The sequence below is a fragment of the Piliocolobus tephrosceles genome, chromosome 14 (genome assembly GCF_002776525.5).
Source record: "Piliocolobus tephrosceles isolate RC106 chromosome 14, ASM277652v3, whole genome shotgun sequence".
NCBI lineage: Eukaryota > Metazoa > Chordata > Mammalia > Primates > Cercopithecidae > Piliocolobus > Piliocolobus tephrosceles.
The window spans coordinates 41,915,440-41,937,777 of NC_045447.1; the positions used below are offsets into that span (position 1 = coordinate 41,915,440).

General features: G+C 49.0%; 1 protein-coding gene across 1 annotated transcript; it reads left to right on the plus strand.

Annotated features, from left to right (window-relative positions):
* The first annotated feature begins 1,668 nt into the window (after nucleotides 1-1,668).
* IGFBPL1 (insulin like growth factor binding protein like 1) lies at nucleotides 1,669-14,224 on the plus strand. Its single transcript, XM_023201443.1, has 4 exons — nucleotides 1,669-2,113; nucleotides 11,400-11,509; nucleotides 12,251-12,367; nucleotides 14,075-14,224. Exons 1-4 carry the CDS (start codon nucleotides 1,669-1,671, stop codon nucleotides 14,222-14,224), a joined length of 822 nt encoding a protein of 273 aa, XP_023057211.1.
* Nucleotides 14,225-22,338: the final 8,114 nt, after the last annotated feature.

Below are 22,338 nucleotides of genomic sequence, written 5' to 3' on the forward strand. Positions count from 1 at the left end.
AAGAGCACAGAGAGGTCAAGGGGTGAGAGCACTTTAAAAGGCCACTCCTGGTAAAGACAGCAGCCTTCAGGTTGAAAGTCATCGTTAATACGTTCTGAGAGCTGCACTGAGTGCATTACCAATATTGTTATATTTATTCCTTACCACCACCCCTTCATGGTGCCTGACCACCCCTGCTCTGTGTGGCTGATTGTAAGGTAAGGCCCAGCGTCCACCAGGCAGATGGCCCTCCTCTGACCACCACATAAAGTGGCCTCAGAAGAGGCTCCTTTTTAGGGATAAGAAGACTGCAAACTGGGAAGGAACTAGGCTTGAAAACAAAATGAACTCCACCCAAGAATACTGTAGCTGGTCTTCCCAGGCTGCAAGAGGCTTTCTCCATCTCTAGGAGTTCAGCAAAGAAAAAACAACAGAGCACAAGACAAATGAGGGGTGGCCAGTAAAGGCAGGAAAAGTCTCCCATAAAACCTGGTCAGCGAGTCCCTCCCTCCATTCAATGCTTTTACCTGGCAACACATCAAATCCCAGCAGCCAAGACTCTCTTAGGTTTCTCATCTGGGTGCCCTGCCAGGACTCAGGCAGGATGGTGTGCACAGAGCCTGGCCCAGAGAAGGCACAATGGCGGCATGAATAACTGACTACAAGAACCTGCGTTTTTCCAACATGCATTCCCCACTAAGCCACAGGTACACTGACCCTTGTGCACCGAGACTTCATCAGAGCATTATTCGTATTAACCGAAGGATGGAAAACAACTGGTTAAGTAACTGCAACTAAACCCTGTGGAAAGGCCACTCTATATGAACTCCAAAACATATCACCTATCTCATCACAACAAAGTCACTGTGGACAGAGATGCACCATGACTTTATGCAGCATTAAGAAACACACTCACAGAACCAATGAACTATGCTCCCATTGATTGTACAAGAAACTCAGTTTCAGAGATGACAAGAGGTGGGGAAACTGTGAAATACTGTAAGTGGAAAAACCAAGTGCAGACTAATGTGTATGGCACGCTACTCCGTGTGTGTGGGAGAGAAACAGAGTGTGTGTGTTTTAAAGGAAGGGGCTTTTATAGGCACATGTGCTTTTATAGGCATAGAGAAAATTTCTGAAAAGATACACAAAAACCCGATAGCAATAGTGGCCTCCGGAAGCCGAGTTGGAGGATGGTGATATAAGGTGGTAGGGAAACCCCTCTTTTTATCCTTAGATGTATATGTAAAATACACATTTTAAAACATATATTCTCTTTATAAAATAAAACTTCTTAAACTACTGAATGCAAAATAAAATTAAATAAAACAGCACATCCTTCTGGCAGGATTTACGGGCATACTATCTGGAGCCAGCCTTGGATCCGGAGACTGTACGGTTATCCAATCCTGCCTCTACCACAGCGACCTCGGGCAAGTTCTCCCCCCGACTGGGTCTCGGTTCCCTCAAGAGTCCAATCGGAGGTCGGAGAGCTGCTCTCGGGGCGTCCCTCCAGCTCAGAGCCCTGGGCCGCGGGCACCACGCGAGTCCCGGGCTGGAGCAGCGGTTTGCGGGCGCCCCGCGGTGCAGGCCCGGCCAATCAGCGGCCGCGGGGCGGGAGCGGTGGCTGCTTGGCGGGCGCCGAGCGGAGCGCGAAGCAGAGGCGCCGCCGCTGTCCTGGAGTAAGCCATGCCGCGCTTGTCGCTGCTCTTGCAGCTGCTTCTTCTGCTGCCGCCGCTGTCCCCAAGCCTCGGGATCCGCGACGCGGGTGGCCGGCGCCCCGAGTGTGGTCCGTGCCGGCCGGAGCGCTGCCCGGCGCCCGCGCCCTGCCCGGCGCCCGGGATCTCGGCGCGCGACGAGTGCGGCTGCTGCTCTCGCTGCCTGGGAGCGGAGGGCGCGAACTGCGGGGGCCGAGCCGGCGCGCGCTGTGGCCCCGGCCTGGTGTGCGCGAGCCGGGCCGCGGGGGCGGCGCCCGAGGGCACTGGGCTCTGCGTGTGCGCGCAGCGCGGCACCGTCTGTGGCTCTGACGGCCGCTCCTACCCCAGTGTCTGCGCGCTGCGCCTGCGCGCCCGGCACAAGCCCCGCGCGCACCCCGGTCACCTGCACAAGGCACGCGACGGCCCTTGCGAGTTCGGTGAGTCGGCGTCGGGGATCGGGTGGGTAGAGAAGGGGGTATTCCAACCCTCTGGGGTGTGGAGCGAAGGATCCTCCTGCCCAGTGGTGGACAGCTCTGCCTAGGACTCAGTTTCCCTTTAGGGAGCAGTATTTCGTATCTCTCCTCGTGCTCAGAGAGACTGGGGCGAGAATCCTTGGAGACACCACTCACCGTGCTAGTCGAAATTTTGGTGAGCCTGCTACCCCTTTTGGTACGTAAGTACCTGCTGATGCAGTCACTTATTTGTAGGCATGGTATGTTTGCCGGGCAGGAGACTGGGAGTTGAGGAGGGGGATCAGAGTTCCCAGGTATCCAGCGCTAGGTGGATTGTTTGAATGGGGAGGAAGGGAAGTTGAGGATGCGGGAGGAGGATGAGTTCCAGACTGGGGAATCAGGAGTCACCAGGCCATAGCACCAGAGCACCAGGGCCCCAGATGTGGGATGGGGCTGAGCTGGGATGCTGAGGGAGCTCCACCCAGGAAAAGTAAGACCTCTGGAGACGTAAGATCTGAAAAGATTGTGGTGCTATTAGGGGCAGACCCAGGTTTCGTGGGTCTAAATAATAAATAATTTGGAGAGTCCTGTGTAACGTAAAGGAATAGAACTGCTAGGGACTTCGAAACTTATTATGAAATGTTAGGGACTTAGAAACTTAAGCTTCATTAACATCAAAGTAAAATAATCTCTGTGTGCTATAGTTGCCCACTCTCTTTATGTACCTTTTGAAAACCAAACAAAAAGAAACCAAAACATTAGTACTGCTTTACCGGCTTCCTAAGCATGAGTGTATCCCGCCCATTAGGTATTGGAGAAGTGCCCCTGTGTACTCTGTCTGGAGTGGGCAGTGAAGAGTTTAGGTTGAGTGAGAAGGTGACCAGTGAGTCCCAAGGAGCCTAGGTTTCAGCCTGGGGTTCAGGCTTCTGGGAAATAATTCTGGCCCAAGTCCAGACTTTAGGGCCTAAGACAATGTAATGACTTAGCTTCAAGAAAGAAGCTTGGGGTGGGGTTCTTCCCAAGCCTTAAGAAGGATCTAGTAGTCTTTCCCCTCAAGTAGTTCAGGTAGATGTACCCAAGTCCAGGAGACACAATGGGTTGTTGGAGATGGGGCAGGAAGCCTCCTGTCCTGGGAAACGTAAAACCAGTGTGTGGCCAGTTGAGCACAGGACAGTCACCATTGACTGTTCCTAGCTGAAGCTCCCCATGGAGGACAGAGCTGGCTGGGGGTGCATCTGTGCTGCCGCTGGCTCTCTGAGTGGCCCTGGACAGGCCCCTTCTCCTCTCTGGCCATATCAGCCCCAGTGGAGTCATTGTTGAGGTCCCTCTCACTTGGAACAGTTTGTCTCCGCCATGTGGCACTTAAGCAGTGCTGTCTCTTTTTTTGCTAGTTCCTATCACTCGTTTTTATAATCTGCTTTCCTCAGCAGTTAATTCACAGGCAATTCTCTTTGTCTCCAGACAGGTAACACTTTAACTCCATATGCAGGAGACATAAGAAATGCTGACCAGGTCCCCAGACTGTAAGTGGTGCTGATGGTCTCAGATAATTTCTCCCCAGAGTGGCATTCTCTTCCTAAGAGAAAGGCACCTTAAAGACATTCAGACCAAATCTGCTGTTACACAGAGAAAGAGACTGAGACACAGTAAGGTCAGAGCCCTTGTCCAGGGTGACCAGTAAAGGATGACCAGCTCCCTGGTCCCAACACCCTGTCCAGTGCTCTTTCGGCATAGGACTTGATAGTATTAAGTCAGGCAGATGGTGGTTACCATGGTTACCAGAGTGAGGCCAGATGGCAGATGGAAACTCCATACCCCTAATTCACTGAAAATTACCAAATGACAAGTAAATGTGACAGCCCCTCCACTCTGATCTACGGGCTCTGACGCCCACCCCAGGCACAGACGCAGGGAATAAAGTTGTTCGCGGGGCCACACAGAAGCAACTCAGAACTGCTTTTCATGATCTCATTAGCGACAGGCGTCAGGCCTCCCCGGGATTCAGCCCTTCTTCCGCATCAGCCTTTGTGTCATCCACCACAGAACCGGGCACTGTTTGCCTGTCACTCTCTGTCCTGAAGTGCTTGTGTGGCCTCTGCCCTTGTGTCCGGATAAAGCATGAAGGTTTGGACAGGGGATGTTTCCTAGCCCAGGCAGCAGCTCATTCTGTGCTGCCCTGAAGCCATCTTTTATTCAGAAGACACAGCGGGAGTTTTTTAACAATGCCCCTGGGGACCCCGGTTGAAGGGAAGCAGACTGTGAGTCAGAGCAGGGCTGTTCTGCTTCAATATTGGCAATAAAATCACCCCTCCTGACTCCTTTGGAACCCAAGCACCTAGATTTCATGGAATGAGGCCTCGGGAAGTATTTATTGTGTTGGTCACAGTGTGTGAAGGGTCCTTATACATGCCTCTCAGGAGCCTGGGGAAGCAGTTTTCAGGCTTAAATTCTGCCCTTTCCTCCTATGCCCTGAAACGTCCCAAACTGCCACATAATGAGAGTGATCCTTTGATCCACACACATGTACGCAAGACTCGCATATGAATAATTCTTACTGTTGGAAATTGCTTTTGCATCCATCTTTTTTTTTTTTTTTTTTGAGATAGGGTCTCACTGTGTCTCCCAGGCAGAATACAATGGCTTGATCACAGCTCACTGTGATCCTGGGGTCAAGGAACCCTCCTGCCTCAGCCTTCCAAGTAGGTGGGACTGTAGGCACATGCCATCATGCCCAGCTAATTTTTAAAATTTTTTGTAGAGACAGGATCTTGCTGTGTTGCCCAGGGTATCCTTGAACTCCTGGTCTCAAGCAATCCTCCCACCTCAGTCTCCCAAAGTGCAGAATGAAACTTCCCCCTTTGGCCTGGCACCCAAGGCTTGCAATGGCCTACCCCAAACTACTCTGGGGTGTCTTCTCCTTTCCCAACCATCCTACCAGGCCTCGGCCCCATGGACCCACTTGCACACCCACCAAAGGGTTCCCAATTCTGAGCCTCAGTTCATGCTGTGCCTCCCCCTTGCCAGCCTTGGGATGCTCTCCCCATCCTTCAAGGCTTCTCTCAGGAGCTATAGCCCAGTGCTAAATAGAGGGACAAGTGACGAACCTTGGGAAAAACAGGAAGGTGGACCCAGATTGAGAAACCCCCAAGATTCAAGGCTGGCGGGTGCACAGCACTTTACTGATCAGGTTGCTAGCAGACTAGCTGTGCAGCGACCATCTGAAAACAGCCAGGCAGGCCAGGCACGGTGGCACACACTTGTAATCCCAGCACTTTGGGAGGCCAAGGCGGATGGATCACAAGGTAGGAGATCGAGACCATCCTGGCTAACACAGTGAAACCCTGTCTGTACTAAAAATACAAAAACAAAATTAGAAGAAGGATGCAAAAACAATTTCCAACAGTAAGAATTATTCATACTTGGGTCTTCAATACATTCTGAATCATTGGTTGAGCTTCTCACCGGTAAGGTGGTATGGCCTTAGTATTATGATGATGATGATTGCTCTCGTTACTTTAAAGGCTGGACTGTTCAGTGTGTGTGCCCTATTTGTTAGCATTGGGAGAGGGTTGGGATCCTACAGACAGCAGGACAGCAGGGCATTGAGCCCTGGCAGCTTCCGTGAGCTCCTGAGACCCTGAATCTTAGAAAATACACCTTGGGTGAAATTCCAGCTCCACTTAGAAACCTAGGTCTGTGCTAATATGTGTTACCAGGTAACCAGGAGAGGCAGCAAATGCCACTTCGTGAGAGGGACAAAGAAGGGGGTTTGTGCTCAAAACCCTTTCATGCCGAGGGAGGAGATCTGAGGCGGAGGCTGCAGGGAGCAGGATTAAGCTGTTTCTCGTTCCACATCATAACGTGACTATTAGCATAAATTATCAGGGCTGTTCAGTGCATTGATTATTAAAATCTTTGGTTGTGTGCTTTTTAATACAAGCAGATGGGGTCCTGGGGGATGACTTGATATTCTTTCTTTCCCTAGCACCATTAACTTTAAAGAAATCTCAGAGGCATTTGGGAAGATTTTTTCTTTTCTTTTCTTTTTTTTTTTTTTTTGAGACGGAGTCTGGCTCTGTCGCCCAAGCTGGAGTGCAGTGGCCGGATCTCGGCTCACCGCAAGCTCCACCTCCCGGGTTTACGCCATTCTCCTGCCTCAGCCTCCGGAGTAGCTGGGACTACAGGCGCCCGCCACCTCGCCTGGCTAGTTTTTTTTTTTTTTTTTGGATTTTTTAGTAGAGACGGGGTTTCACCGTGTTAGCCAGGATGGTCTCGATCTCCTGACCTCGTGATCCACCCGTCTCGGCCTCCCAAAGTGCTGGGATTACAGGCTTGAGCCACCGCGCCCGGTCAAGGGAAGATTTTTTCATTCCAGCCATCAATGACTGATATAATTGACAAGGTAGGGGGACAAAGCACCACATGCTATAATAATAATATTGATCCCTTTCATTTGTACAGATCCACACAGTTAATAACTTAGTCACATCCATTTTCTCCCTTCACCCCAAGGATGGGAGGCTGTGGTCATTATCTTCATTTGCAGATAAAAAGGAAATGATTAACAACTTGCCCTAGCTCAAGTGGTTGGCAGCCAGATTCCTGGGCATTTGAGTCTCCCTCTGGTACTGTTTTTGCTCACCCCACAGTACTGCCTCCTGTGACCATGTGCATCTGGGTGACTGTCTTACCTGCTGGTTAGCCCTTGGATGGTTGGATTTGTGCAATTCTAGGGCTATTGCTGGCACAAGCAGAAGGAAACAAGTATCAACAAGGAAGAGCTCTAGGGGGATGAAGCTTCCACATTCACAGACTGGACTAGCTAGAAGCCATCCTCCCTCCTGCAAGCCACATCATTCCTGTGACAGGCAAGCGGAAAGGAAAGCCCTGGTTCCTCCAGCAGTGTGGTGGCTCTGGCAACAGTCAGAGTATGTGCTTGGCTCCCCAGAGTGAGGGCTGTAGTCATGGCCCCTGGTGCCTGTCACCTGAGGCCAGAGGAGGGTCTCATGCAGGCAAAGAGCTTTAGAGGAGACTGCCTAGGGACAGCACACCCTGCTGAGTCCTCAAGTCCCTCTGCAGAGGTCTTTTGTTCCTCACAGCAGCCTTTGGGGAGTGGGCTGGGGAGGGAATAGATTCCTGTGCCCATTTTAAAGAAGAAGAAACTGAGGCCAAGACCTGGTAGAGAAAGGATTTGAACCTGGACTCTTCCACCCCTGCCTGCCATGCTGTCCTTCCTGCCTGTGGTGGCAGCCATGACATTGAGCGTTCCAGTGCCATGCTGGAGTGAGCCCTTGGGGATAGTAGGAACTGGAAATGTCCTGCTGGTGTTAAGGACACATTGCTCATGTTAGGGGTTATCTTCACAAGAGCTGTTCCCTGGGGGTGATGTTTGGGATGTTTCATTATTGTATAGAAAAGAGCTAACATGGCAGGCCTGTGACCATATCCTCAGAAAGACTTGCTGGCAAGGTTGACCCTGGGCTGGTATCTGGGGACTTAGATTTCAGGGGGGTTCCACTCTTCTCAGAATTGATGAGAGTGGCTCACTGTGCCTGAACTGTACAAACATGTGGTTTATGCGGAACCCCTGCTTTCCTTCTCAGAGTGTGGAATTTAGGTATTCAGTTAGGCAGACAGTGCCCCTGTGGCCAGCTCCCAGTAAAAACCCTGGGCACCGGGTCCCTCTTGAGCTTCTCTGGTAGACAGCATTTCACATGCTTGTGACTCCATGGGGAGGGCTCTTGGAAGCTTGTGCCTGCTTCCCCCACACTGACTTTTTCCCTTGACTGATTTTGCCAGATGGGAAAATCCTTTCACTGTAATAGATCACAGCCTGAGTACCACTGTATGCTGGGTCCTGTGAGTCCTCCTAGTCCTCCTAGGAAATCATTGAACTGGAGAGTTGTTTTGGGGATCTCCCAACACAATGCCTAAGCAACTCATCTCTTATTCTGGAAAGGAGACCATACAGATAACAAATGTTCCACTTTAGAAACCAGTGTGGGAGTGAATGGAATCATGGTGCTGGGTTTGAGTCCCTGTTTCTCCGAGCACTTTACCTTTCTGAGTCTTGGTTTTCTCATCTGTAAAATGGGGATGGAAGCAGCTACCTCACAGAGCTGGTGTGAGGATTAAAGGGTAGTGTACATGGAAGGGTCCTCTAGGGAAAAGGGAGGATGTGTTAGCACAGTGGTTCAGAAGAGCTTGAGATCTGGAGCCAGATCACTGGGATCATAGCCAACTCACTCTGCACCCTTTAATGCTGGGTAACCCAGGGCAGCGCCACCATCTGGCAGCTGGTGAGATTGCTGGAGAGATAAACAGGTTAATACCTGTAGGCAGAAAAGTGCTTAGTACACAGTGAGCGCTATGCTAACTGATAGCATAATTACTGTTATTACTGGTACTGTGATAACTATTTATCATAAAGAGCTACTATGGATAAAAATATTTTAAATTTAAAATCAGATATGTTAAAATTAAAAACAGGGCTGGGAATACAGTGACTCATGCCTGTATTCCCAGAGCTTTGGAAGGCCAAGATGGGAGGATTGTTAGAGGCCAGGAGTTTAAGACCAGCCTAAGCAACATAGCAAGACCCATCTCTACAAAAAAAAAAAAAACAATTTTGTTTCATCAGCTGGGCATGGTAGTGCATGCCTGTAGTCCCAGCTACTCAAGAGGCTGAGGCAGGAGGATTGCTTGAGCCCTGGAGTTCGAGACTACAGTGAGCTATGATTGTGCCACTTCATTCCAGTCTGAGTGACAGAATGAGACCCTGCCTCAAAAAAAAAAAAAAAAAATAGAACCAGATTATTATGGCACAAGCAACATGAAATCTTTTGAAGTCACAGAACAACTGTTCTGTATCTTGGCTATAGTGGTAATTACATGACTGTATCCATTTGTCAAAACCTAGAACTGCACACCAGAAAGAACGAATTATGCTTTATGTAAATTTAAAAATAAATAAATAAATAAAAATTTAAACGTCCCTTTAATGTGCTTTGACCTCCCTTTAAAAGCAGGGCCTCTTTTGTAAAAGAATTGGTATTTTTTGTCACAAAATCAGTTATGAAGTCAGTATTTCCAAGACAGTCTTTCTTAACTGTAGTTGTTGAAAGAGAGAGACTGAAATATGAGGAGAGAGAGATGAATTGTGATTTACTGGTTTACTCATTTAGGCCTGGAAGGCCTAATGAAATGATGAAATCACATTTTAAATGTATGACTTTACATGAACAAAAGTAAACCACGCTGACTGACAATCCCCTTGGTGTCCAGGTCCTTCTGACTGTCACCACAGTGAGCCACTGGAGCACCGGTTTGGGCTCCCCTGGAGGCGGCATCCCAGCACTTGGGTGGTTGGGGAGGCACTGGCGGAACAATGTGAATAAATTAGACTGCCTTTGTCATCACAGATAGGGCTCCTGCCAGAGAGCTCAGTGTTGTGGCTCTCTGTGGCTGTCAGGCAACGTTAGACATCTAGGATCTTGGTTCCAGGGGCTTTGGCTACACTCAGGTACATGGATTGGGCACCAGCCTTCAGAGGGCCCTCAGATGGGCACAGCTGAAGGAGTGGGTGGATCAGATAGAAGAGGAGGAAAGCAGCCTGGGATGGGGAGGGCAGTCTGCATTCAACTCCCTGGTGGGCTGCTGGGACAACTAGGGGCTCCGGGGCTCCAGAGGGTTGCCCCAGGGTCAACAGGTGGGAGTCACAGGCTTTAGCTCTAGATGAGGATGTCCTTTCAGTAGAGCCCTCCAAAGAATGGCCTGGCCTGATAGGTGGTGAGTTCTCCATCCCTGGAGGCATGCAAATGGAGGCTTGGTGAGCATGTCATACATGGTCAGACACAGAATCACAGAGAATTAGGATGCTAAAGAGCCTCTCTAGTTTGAGACTATGGCTCTAAGGCGATTTTCCAGAGATTTTTTTTTGGCACTGGCTTGACAGGGTCTGCTTCCCAGTCTGTCTGGAGGGGCCAAACTAGTCTCCTTTCTGCACCCTGATCCTCCTGTGCATTTGGGTGTGATGCGACCCTGTGCATCACCTCCTTCCTCCTGCCTTCTGTCTCTTCCCTTTGCCATCCTTTTGTATTACAGCCTTATGCAGGTGCAGGCTTGTGGAGAACAACAGGGCTGTCCTTGAGTCACCAGGCAAAGCCCTAGGAGTTCTAGACTCTGCAGTTTGATGGCCTGGAAATGAACATGTTTGTTCCTTGATTTGTCATGTGTTTGTTCATCCAGTCATCTGTTTGCTCCTGGCCCTCACTTGCATATCACGTTAACTTACGCTTTTCACCGTCATTCCATGGTTAGATCAGCTCGACTGCCCTAGGAAGCAGGGGTGTGATCCCCACCTTATTGATGATAGCTGTGTGTGAGCATTATCTGGCCAGGCCTCCACACTGCACCTTGCCCAACACACTGTGGTGCTGGATTCCAGGGTGGCTGAGTTGCTGTCCGGTGCAGGTGAGAGCAGGTAGAAACGCCTAGCCTTGATTATTCCAGCCCAGCATGAGCAGAGCAAATGCCAGACACAGGGAGGAAGGCAGAGTGTGGAGTAGCAGCTTGAAACATCTAACATCGGGTCCTGTCCAGAGAGTCCACACCCTCCCTCTCCTCTCTGTCATGTTCTGGCAGTCTAAACCACATTTGTCTGATTCCCTGATTTGCCCAGGCTTGGGTCGGCTTCTGGGGATGGGGAGGCAGAGGGAGTGGGGGAGCCTTGGGGAGTCTTTACTCTGTGCATGCAAATGGGCATCTTGAATGGACCACAGGGGGTTGAGCTCCAGGGTGTGTGCAGCTGTTCTGCCTGGCATTCTTCTTCCTGACACCCTCCATGTGGAAGGAGAAAGGCCCATTTATTAGAAGACTCTGCCGTTGGTGGCGTGACACCAGCCCCTCTAGGGGTCAGCTGCCGTGTTTCCTGGTTGAGTTACAGCAGATGGCAGCCGGAGCCTGGAACAGGCCTTGGGAGGGAGCATTGAGGCCCAAGCTCTGCCACAGATGGCGCTGGGGGACTTTGGGAAGTTGCCCTTCCCCTCTGGACCCGTTTCCCCACTGGTAAAACAAAGATGGATCAGGAGATCGGTAGGCAGCTTTCCAGGTCTGAGGAAATCTCTCTTTTAGGATTCCTGCCCAAGTGTGACGTGCCGCTCCCCTCATTTCAGGACATCCCAGCAGGCTCTCAGTGGGCAGGGAAATTCAGAGGTGGATTGCTTGGAACCTGACAGGGTAAAGGTTGCATCCCCTTGTCTCCTCCTCTTAGCTCCTGTGGTTGTCGTTCCTCCCCGAAGTGTTCACAATGTCACCGGGGCGCAGGTGGGCCTGTCCTGTGAAGTGAGGGCTGTGCCTACCCCAGTCATCACGTGGAGAAAGGTATTTCTGTCCAAGAACTCATGCGTCTCGTGTGCGTGTGTGTGTGTGTGTGTGTGTGTGAAAGAAACAGGGAGAAGCAAAGACGTGAGTGGTAAAATGTTTTTCTTTTAAGTGTGTTTGTATATATGCTTTTATAGGTGGGCCAGAGGATGAAGAAAAGATATCTTCTGTACCACTCCTCTGCCTCGAAACTTCTAGCCCAAAGCTCTCCCCTTAGAAGGGGACATTGCAACCTTTCCTGTGCCATTTACACCTTTGGCCACATAAGGACCCAGAAAGCTCTGCTTTTACCCAGTCTGCATCAGCTGCGGTGGCCGTGTGCGTGTGTATCCTGCTTCACTTCAGGGCTGTGTTTCAGACAGACCTGGCTGATGGCAGAAGACTCAGTCCTATTCCAAAACCAAATCTTCTAAAGACTAGTTTTTGAGAGACCGGCAAGGATCACAGTGTATGTTGTCCCCTTAATGTCAGCAGGCCTGAGACGGGCGTTGAAATTCTGAATCCTTCTGTGGGATAGTGGCGATGTTTGTGTCTTTGCTGTGTGGCGGAGCGTGCTGTCTACATGTACAAGTAGGTTTAAAAAATGACTGATGTCATTTGCATAGGAATGAGCAGTGTTAGGGTTTCAGTCTTTGAGTCAGTGGGAGGAGGAGGAAGGAGGAGGGTGAGGAAGCCTGTGGGATGGTTTTTATCCAGAAATGCTTTTTCTGAGGCCCCTCCTGGCGTTCCTGTCCCCTGTAGGTCATGCAGTCCCCTGAGGGCACCCAAGCGCTGGAGGAGCTGCCTGGGGACCATGTCAATATAGCTGTCCAGGTGCGAGGGGGCCCTTCCGACCATGAGGCCACGGCCTGGATTTTGGTGAGTGTTTAGGATTATTGGATATTATTGACTGACCATTAAAAACCATCCTTTATATTTTTACAACGCATTACATGTTTCAAAGCTGTTCTTACCCATTTCTCACTGGCCCCTCCAGTAACTGTGAGGCAGGCAGGGCAGGTTTCAGATCTGCTGGGAACACATGTGATCTGCTGCCAGGGGCAGAGTGATGGCCCCACAGTGATGTCCACGTCCTCACCCCCAGAACCGTACAACGTTACATGGCAAGGTGGTGGGAGGGAGGTTGTGGTTGCTAAACAGCTGAGATAAGGAGATTTAAGATAAAGAGATTAGCCTGGATTATCCGGGTGGCCCAATTTAAAGGTGGGTCTTTAAGTATAGAAGAGGGAAACAGAAGAGTCAGAGGCAGACTGAAGTGATTCGACGTGAGGAGGGCTTGACCCACCATTTCTAGCTTTGATGATGTTGGAAAGGGCCACAGCCAAGGAGTGCCAGCATCCACTAGGAGCTGGAGAAGGCAAGAAAACGAGTCTCCTGAGAGCCTTCAGAAAGAACGCAGCCCTGCCGGCACCTTGATTTTAGCCCACTGATTTTAGCCCCCTTTGGGCTTCTAACCTCCAAAACTGTAGATAATAAATGTGTTTGTTTTAAGGCACTCAGCTTGTGGCGATTTGTTACAGCAGCCCAAGGAAACTAGTACACCTGCCTAAGGTCACCCGCTGGTAAAGGAGGAGGTGGCACATTCGAGTCCTCCTCCAGAGCTCTTTCCTGCCACTCGCAGCACTTTTACTAGGATGAAGAATGCCACATGTTCGAAGGAGTGATGGAATGAGGAGATAGGGGTCCATGTTGGGTCAGTCACTGTACCTTTCTGAGCCTCGATTTCCACTGTTGTTAAAAGAGGGCTTCAAACTGAATGGCCTCTGAGGGCCTTTGTGGCCCTGACAGTCTGTGATTTACCTGTGAGTCTCCTGTAAAAAGAAGACCATAATGCTCACACTTCTCCCCCCACCGACTGGCATGAGTTTAAAATGAGCTGATGTGCATACCCCAGTGTGTGGCCCGTAGCATGATTTGTAATTGATGGAAGCGGTTGGTTGTAACAAGAGAAAGCAAAAGAGAAACAAGCTTGTTATGGACCTGGCTGTGAGTATCCTCGGGGTGCTCCCTAAGGACAACCTCCTCATTCCACCCACAGCTCTGGGAGGCTTGGTGACTCTTCTCCACCCAGCTGAGAGATTGGGAATGCAATTGGTTGTGTGGCTTTTTTCAAATCAAGCACATTCCCTCATTTTCTTAGGAGAAAAGACAAAGAGGTTATCTCTGGTGATATTTTGTAGAGGCTGCCCCATAGGGCATACTTTGTGGATAATTCTTTGGTCAGTAGATTTTTGTTCTTTTTTTAACTTGAGGTATTTTCCAAATAATCTATACCTTGCACCTTTAATACAAAATGATATACCATTTACAGGTAGCTCACAGTACATGGCAGGCATGTGGAGGAATCATTCAGATGACAGCCACAGTAGGGAGCGTGCCTTTCAAGAGGGTCCCTGGGAAGGAAATTTACCTTCGTGCTCCTTGGCAGCCAAGGCAAGGGGAGAAGTAGAGCAAGTTTTACCTTATTCTGAAAAGGAAGAGGTGTGCAGACTTATCATTAAGAACTAAGGAAGTCATTTTGCTGTACCTTATATAACTGTATAAACTTGCCTGTTGTATTTCTAGATCAACCCCCTACGAAAGGAGGATGAGGGCGTGTACCAGTGCCATGCAGCCAACATGGTGGGAGAGGCTGAGTCCCACAGCACGGTGACGGTTCTAGATCTGAGTAAATACAGGAGCTTCCGCTTCCCAGCTCCCGATGACCGCATGTGATGGAGAAAAGTACACGTTCTAAGTCATTTTTAGTATTTTACATCCAAGTTATGAGATATTTGAAGTGGCTTATAAGACCTGTAATAAAAAGGAAGAAAAATACATAAATGGAGAAACCAGGGAGAGAGCAAAAGAAGATTAGGAGCATACTAAGATGAGCAGTAGAATCTCTGGCATATTCTGCACACATCTCCCTCTGAGCTTCTTAGCATGCAAAGGCAAGGGCTGTGAACATGATGTGTGTCCATGAGATGAAAAGACCAGTTGTGTTTTGGGGCTGGAGGGAATATTTCCTCTGTATTCTTCTAGAAAGAGCACTGAGAGAGGTAGCAGACAGTGTCATCGTGACCACGTCCATGTGAAAATATTCCCGCAAAGAAGATGCCTGAGCTTCCTTTATGTGTTCCTGGAGCTCTTCCTTGTTCAGGACGCCTGAGCTTCCTTCCTGGGGCTCAGGCCCTGCCTTCCTGTCCTCAACACTATATGCTGCTTCGCAACACATCTCCTTGTGGGTGGGGGCAGAGAGAATCTCCGCATCCCCTCTGGCCAGGGCCTGCTAGTCGGTAGTCACACAGCTGACAGCTGGGGTTGCAGCTGTTCCCTGCCCACAGGTGAACTGGGAATTCGGGAAAGGAATCACTTTATAAGCCAGCTTTTGCTCCATAAAAATTCCAAAATCTTGCTGGTTCACAGCCACAGACATTGATCACTTGCTCATGTTCCATGTTATAGCTGTGAGCTGGCTGTGGCCCTGCCCCATGTGCCCCCTCATTCAGGACCCAGCTGGAGGAACAGCTCCAGTGTGGAACATGGCCTTTCTGTGGCCAAGCTGCACACACCACTGCATTTAAAGTTTCTGCTCGGATGTGATGTGTGCCCCGCCCACTTACAGACCAATCAATAGGTCTGGGATTCCCAGTGGGGATCGTGTGTGGGAGGATGTGCCCTTCACTCGCCAGAGGCAAAAGGGCAGGGATTGCATGATCCCCCCGCCCCGCCTTTTTTTTTTCTTTTTAAGACGGAGTCTCACTCTGTCACCCAGGCTGGAGTGCAGTGATGGGATCTCTGCTCTCTGCAAGCTCCGCCTCCTGGGTTCATACCATTCTCCTGCCTCAGCCTCCCAAGTAGCTGGGATTACAGGCGCCCACCACCACGCCCGGCTAATTTTTTGTATTTTTAGTAGAGATGGGGTTTCACCGTGTTAGCTAGGATGGTCTCCATCTCCTGACCTCATGATCCGCCCACCTTGGCCTCCCAAAGTGCTGGGATTACAGGTGTGAGCCACCGCGCCTGGCCTGCATGATCCTCTTACAGGAATGGGGGAGCAGTGGTAAACAGGCACCATTACCAAGACTGATCAACAGGTGCTTAATAGAACAGGAAAAATTAGAAACAAGTCTGATAAGGTTTCTCAAAAGCAAGAGGATTTTGCCATGGTTTTAGTTATAATACTCTTTTAGCCACTACTGTTGCACGCTTTCTGTGTGCCAGGCCTTACTTCTGGTCTGTAGGGGATCACAGAAAAACAAAAAGTGGACATCATTATAATACAAGGAATGCGATGTTAAGGGAATGGGAGGAGATGTTAAGGCACAAAAAGCAGCTTAGAACTGGGGAAAATGAAGGAAGAATCATCAAGGAGGTGGCATTAGGGTTGAAGGATGGGTGTATGTGAGTAGTTAAGAGGCCCTAGAAATGGGGAGAAAAATATGAAAATGTAAAACTGTGAAATAGGAATTCAACAAAGAGTTAGGAGATTGGGTCTTAAAATTGTCTTCCTGATGATATGTGACTTGTTTTATATAGACATGTTTCCAGTTTTAAATATATATATCTATAATTTTCAAATACACATCTATTTTGAGGCAGAAATGATTCTGGGGTGTGAATACATCAAAAGGATATCATGAAAAATTGTGGAATTTTAAGACAATCACTGCTGCCTAGGTCTTGGGTTCCTTCTGTGACACACAGTATTGCCAGCTCTGGCTTGCATACCTCCAGGGATACAGAGCTCACTACCACTGATAGCCATCTGTGGATTTTCCAGTGGTTGAAAAGGTCTTCTTCTTATTAAGCTGGAGTCTGCCACTCTGAAACATCCACCTTTTGGTCTTGAAAGTATTTCTTGGGGCTCCACAGGGCCCTTCACTCCCCATTGGCACCATTTCCTGCTGGGGAGAGATTTGAAGTGAAGGATCATTTCCCCCGCCTTCCATGTAACACATAGTTGATTGTAACAGAGCAGGCTGACTTTCGCTAATTCTTTTTATCCTTTTCTTCCTAGGGTCTTGATCATAGGATGATGGAAAAGTCAAATAATGGATCTTTGTGCTTCGTGAAGAGTTGGAAAACCTGTGTTTGTAGATGACCCCTTTTGTATGTTTTTTAAAATTAGATGCAAACTAGATTTGTAGGCAGATGTAGTTTTTAGCAGGGCAAACAGTGAGAAACGGATTTGCATGTGGCTTTTTTATACTTTTGAAATGAATTGTTCCATGAGAAGTCTTTTTTTAATTACTCTTTTCCAGGGAGATCACAGATTGGCACGTTTGCAATTTCTAAAGGGCTCGTGTCAGCTGTGACTCTTTACCTCATTTGTCTATGACCTATTAGTGGTGCTCTGTGACTTAGTGTGTGTTGTAGAAGGAGGGATGAGGGTCCCGGTTGTCCTCTGCCTGACTGTAACGTGCTGTGTGACCTGGACAGGTCTCTTCCCCTCTCTGGGCCCTGGTCCCTTCATCTGTGAGTATAGTGTTTTAACTGGATGTTATCAATGTCCCTTTTAGCCCTGCCATCCTAGAGTAAGATGGCCCTTTGGAAAAATTACAGGAGATGTGGTCTTCGTGTTCTTTCTAAAATGGTATTCCCTCAGAAACAAATTCCATTGCTTTACCCCAGGGTGTGGACAGCTGGCTGTAGCTCTTCTATTCCTACCTTTTTCCCTTTTAAGGAGACTTAGTTTTATGTGGGATGCTTTACCAGACTCAGGAGCACCTTGGCTGGATCTTTGGAGACCAGAGCATCCATTTATTAACCTAGCATTCTCTTTTTAAAAAAATTTTTTGAGACAGGGTCATGCTCTGTCACCCAGGCTGGAGTGCAGTGGTGTGATCATGGCTCACTGCAACCTCCACCTTCTGGGCTCAAGTGATCCTCCCACCTCAGCCTCCTGAGTAGCTGGGACCACAGGCATGCTCCACCATACCCAGCTATTTTTTTTTTTTTTTTCTTGTAGAGATAGGGTCTCCCTATGTTGCCCAGGCTGGTCTCAAACTCTCGTGCTCAAGTGATCCTCCTGCCTTGGCCTCCCAAAGTGCTGGATTATAGGCATCAGCCACTATGCCTGGCTTAGCCTAGCATTCTCTAAACAGGTGGTTAGAAGCAGTGGAGACCAGGCTTCTGATGATCAAATTGTAAAAAAAACAAACAAACAAACAAACAAACAAAAAAAAAAACGGGGGATTAGCCGTTATCTCTAGACTGTGGAATTAGGTTGTAGTCGAATATATTTTACCCATAAACATTTTGACCTCACCCAAGAATAAAGCTCTCTTTTTTTTTTCTTTTTTAATGAAAAAAGAAAGGAGAATATTTGCTATCTTGTCTTTAAAAAAATAGATCCTTAGGTTATTACAATTTTTAAAATAAGAATTGAGATCCCTTACTATGTACAGTCCTTTAAGTTCATAAAGCTTGATCCCAACTCTGGGAGAGGGGTCAGGACAGGTGTTAATGTCCCTGCCTTTTGCAGATGAAGAAACCAGGCTCTGAGAGGAAAAGTTACTTGCTCAAGGTCTGAAGGCCTCTGAAAGAGGAGCAGAGCTCTGGGCACCTGGCCCTCCTTGGTCACTTTTCTACTTCACGGTGCTGCTACTCAGGGTCATCTCAAAAGTATGTAAAGGCAGATGTTGCCAATCCACAGGCTTCAGAGACTCTTATCAAGACTCTTCCCAACTTTTAAGGCACCCTTTCATACTGCTCACATCGTGCATTACATTTTGGAGTCCTCGTTCGAAGTGAACTTTCCGCCTGTAAGCCTGCAATTCCATATCTAAAATACTGGGATGGCATCACCTTCTGTACTATGCAGCAGCAGGAGACTGGCCTGGGATTCTGGAAACATGAGATCTATTTGCATATTAATCCCTGGCTTGTGTGACCCTGAGCAAGTCTCCTTCACTTTCTGTGCCTCAGTGTCCTTATTTGAGTAAAAGGGGAATAAAACTAGATGAGTGGTTTTCAAACTTTAAAACATTGGAAGTTCTCTTTGAAAACAGAAGATGAGAATTGAAATGGATGGCACTGGAAGCTGCTCTTGTCCATGGGGGTCTGGAGCTGCCAGGGGACCTGCTCACATCCCCTCCTCACTCAGCACCTCGCACCCCTCCCTTCCGCACACACTGTGACTTACTTCCATGTGGGAGGGCCTGCAGTTAATTACATCTCCTCGTCACTCAGCACCTCCCACCCCTCCCTTCCCCGCGCACTGACTTACTTCCATGTGGGAGGGCCTGCAGTTAATTCTCCTGTGTCTTGAGTGGTTGGGAGATGATTTGGTCAGACCCTTAGTGAAATGATGTGAGAAGGAACAGGGATACTGTGGCTCTGAAGAAGGTAGTAGAACATCCCACACCTGCTAATAAGCACATTTTGCTAACTCAGTTGACTCCGCTCAAATTTGCCTAGTGAAAATTGAAAGGCTGGATGTGGACCCAGGAGCAGGGTGGACAGAGCCCACGCTGGAAGTACTGAGCATCAAGACTGCATGGGGCTGGCTTTAGCATCATCATTCTGTGCAAAGACAAATAAATAATTAATGTCACACTGTCTGAAATTCTCACCAAAACCAAAAAGGCACATTAACATGATTGTTCCAACCTCATGGTTTTTCAAGTGTGAGAGCCCAGAGACCTCTTCAGAAGCTAAGCGAGCATCCGCTGCCGCAGCTGTTAGCATTTGCAGACATAATCACAATGCTCTCCCCTCCCTGTGCCGAACCTGGGTTTTTCTACTGTTTTTGTAGATGTCAGGATGTAACGATCTCTGCATCCTGAAAATAAATGTTTTTAAGGATGGTCTTTGTGGTGTCTTTGTTGTAGGAATGCTGTATAGGTGGGTGCAGGTCCCACTGGTATTCCTTTATCATCCCTCATGCATCCTGTCCTTTCTTCTGCATGCCCACTTCAGCTACTTAGTCTAGACCCTCCTTACCTCTCACTCCTGGGCTATGATCACAGCCCCACCGTTCACCTTGCCCACAATTTTTAACCAGCCCTAATCATCTTACACTACTGCCCTTGACTGTGTGTGTCCTGCCGTATAAGCATTCTAGTACTTCATTCACTTGCTGAGATATGTGCTCTATCCTCTCCCACACACACTAAGTAGCATTTTCCAGGTGCCAGACGGGTACAAGACACTGAAAATCATATGGATGGAATCATCTGGATTCCTCCCATATGAAAGTAGGTAGAATCAGGTCCTGAACTCAGACTCCAGTGGAGGCATGGGTGAGATGAGGTCACTATCCCTGGCAGCCTACTGTGTCTGCTTTGTGGTTAAAGCAGAGGGAGATCAAGGAAGACTTCCCAGAAGAGGAAGCAGGCATTTGAACTGGCGGGAGTGGGTGTGGGGGATTCCAGGCTAAGGAAACAGCATGCAAAAAGGAGTCAGGGTAGAGCAATGCAGTGTAGTTTGTGAACAGGGAGGAATGGCCAGTTGCTGCTGCTCAGAGCTGTGGTAGTGGGCGGCGGTCATTTTGGGCCACAACCGTAAATGCTGACAGAGGAGGTTGAACTTGTTACCATAAGCAGTGGACAGCCTGAATCTCTGCCTTCTGTTGTCCACTGGGCTTGAGGAAGACAATTCCATAGCCCATGTTCAATCCCAAATGTATCTGCTTTCCCCCTTAAATACAAATAAGGCTAGTTTTTAGTTAAGGTGGATTTTTTTTTTCTTTCAGGTTTTATGGTGAAATTAATACCAACATCTTTAAAAGCACTGCCCCGCCCTTTCCTCCAGGGATGGATGGTGCAGGAGAAACGAGTAAGAACAGCAGATCCAGCGACAGTAAAAGTCTCTGCTCATGAATGTCCTCCTTCCCAGTCTTTACCAGGGCTTTTTGAACATTAAATCAGATGATGATTATTCCGTGATATTTTAATTAATTAAGGGAAAGCCAAGTGCTCTGGTGTCTCAGTTTAATGAATTCAGAACGTGGAAGCCCAGTGCCCAGGGCTGAGTTGTACACCTACACTTGCCCACGCTCTGGCTCCCTGGGGCTGACCTCTCTCCTGGAAGGTGAACTCCTTTACGGCCGGGGCTGCTTTTGAGTTCAGCCTCATTGCATCCAGCAGTGAGAAGTGTGTGGGTCCGAGGAGGCAGACTTGTCTGTGTTGGCTTTCACTGTGGCTGTCTCTTCCTCATGCCTACATCTCCCCTCCATATTAGGGAACAGTTGATTCTTGAGGGAAGAGTAAAAATCCTGAGTACTAGGGAGTCGGGGACCAGTCTCCCCTCTTTCCTCCATGCATAAATCCACCCATCACACACAGTTGCAGAGCTCCTCCAGTGCACCAGGCATCGCCAGGTTGCGAAGGGTCTACAACTGCTCACAGATCTTGGAGTCTCAGCTCCGGCACAGAGGGCTGCTTGTGGTGCCAGGTGGCGTGCCCCTGTCTCTCTGCGGTTGAAGGTGTAGGCAGCTCTTGCTCGGGTGGAAAGGGGACTAGCTTTAGAGTTGGAAGACCCAGAACCAAGGTCAAGCCCTGTCACAGGCTGCAAGGCTGGGTCACTTCCATCATCTCTTACGGCCTCCATTTCCTCTTCAATCGGGAAGGGTGGCATCCCTGCCCTGGCCTGTTGCTCTGAGAGCCCCATGTGTGAATGGCCATGCACTGTCTGTTCTGCACAGATCTTGGAGGGCTGTGTGCTGGAGGCAGAGGGCTGGGAGTGAAATCAAACATGCTCGGAGTATGTGAGGCACAGTCTAGCAGGACAGAAACATTAGCCCCGTTTCAACCACCGAGAGCTGCCTCAGCACAAGACCAAATGAAGGGTGCCCAGAGACCTCTTCAGAGGCTAAGAGAGCATGTGCTGCCACAGCGGTTAGCACAAAAGGTTAGCTCAAAGGGTGAGACTGCTTAAATGAGAATTTCAGAGGAACCGTCCTGGAGGGGGTGGCCCTTAAGTAGGGCTCCAAGGAAAAGGAACAGCGTGAGCACGGCTGGATGAGAGGCAGCAAATGGCCCACAAGAGCATTAAACTCAAAAAGCGTCCTTGTCAGAAGCAGTTTCCTGTTGGCACATCTCCATGGACGTGCCACAGGCGGCTGAACTGGGGCGAGCTGCCAGCAAAATCTAGGGTCTTCCACAGTGTTGAACTGTCCTGTCACAGACTATACTTCCTGCCTCCTCTTGCACCTAGGCTGGGTCATGTAGCTAGTGAAATGTGAGTAGAAGTGATGTGTTCTATGCAGAGCCCAGGGCTTTCAAAAAGTCACTGTGCCTTTTCTGCACTGTCTCCCCCATTTGCCAGCTGACACGGAGATCTCTGAGGCCCCGGACAGGGGTTTTCACCTGGATCCCTAGACCCCTTCGGGTTCTACAGGTAGATTCACAGATTCTGTGAACTCCTTGAGAGCGTGCAAACTGTGTGCATGTGCATGTGTACATCCTTTTCACGGTGAAAAGGTCCATTGCTTTGATTAGCTTTTCAAAGGAATACAAAACATAAAAGTGGTTAAGAACAGGCCAGGCGCAATGGTTCACGCCTGTAATCCCAGCACTCTGAGAGGCCAAGGCGGGAGAATCACCTGAGGTCAGGAGTTCGAGACCAGCCTGGCCAACATAGTGAAATACAAAAATTAGGCATGGTGGTGGGCGACTGTAATCCCAGCAACTCGGGAGGCTGAGGCAGGGAGAACTGCTTGAACCCAGAAGGCAGAGGTTGCAGCGAGTCAAGATCGTACCACTATACTCCAACCTGGGCAACAGAGCAAGGCTCTGTCTCAAAAAAAAAAAAAAAAAAAAAGGTTAAGAACCATTGTAGACGGTGGAACCACAAGATGAAAGGAACCTGTGTCCTTGAATCTCCACGTGGAAGGAAAATGC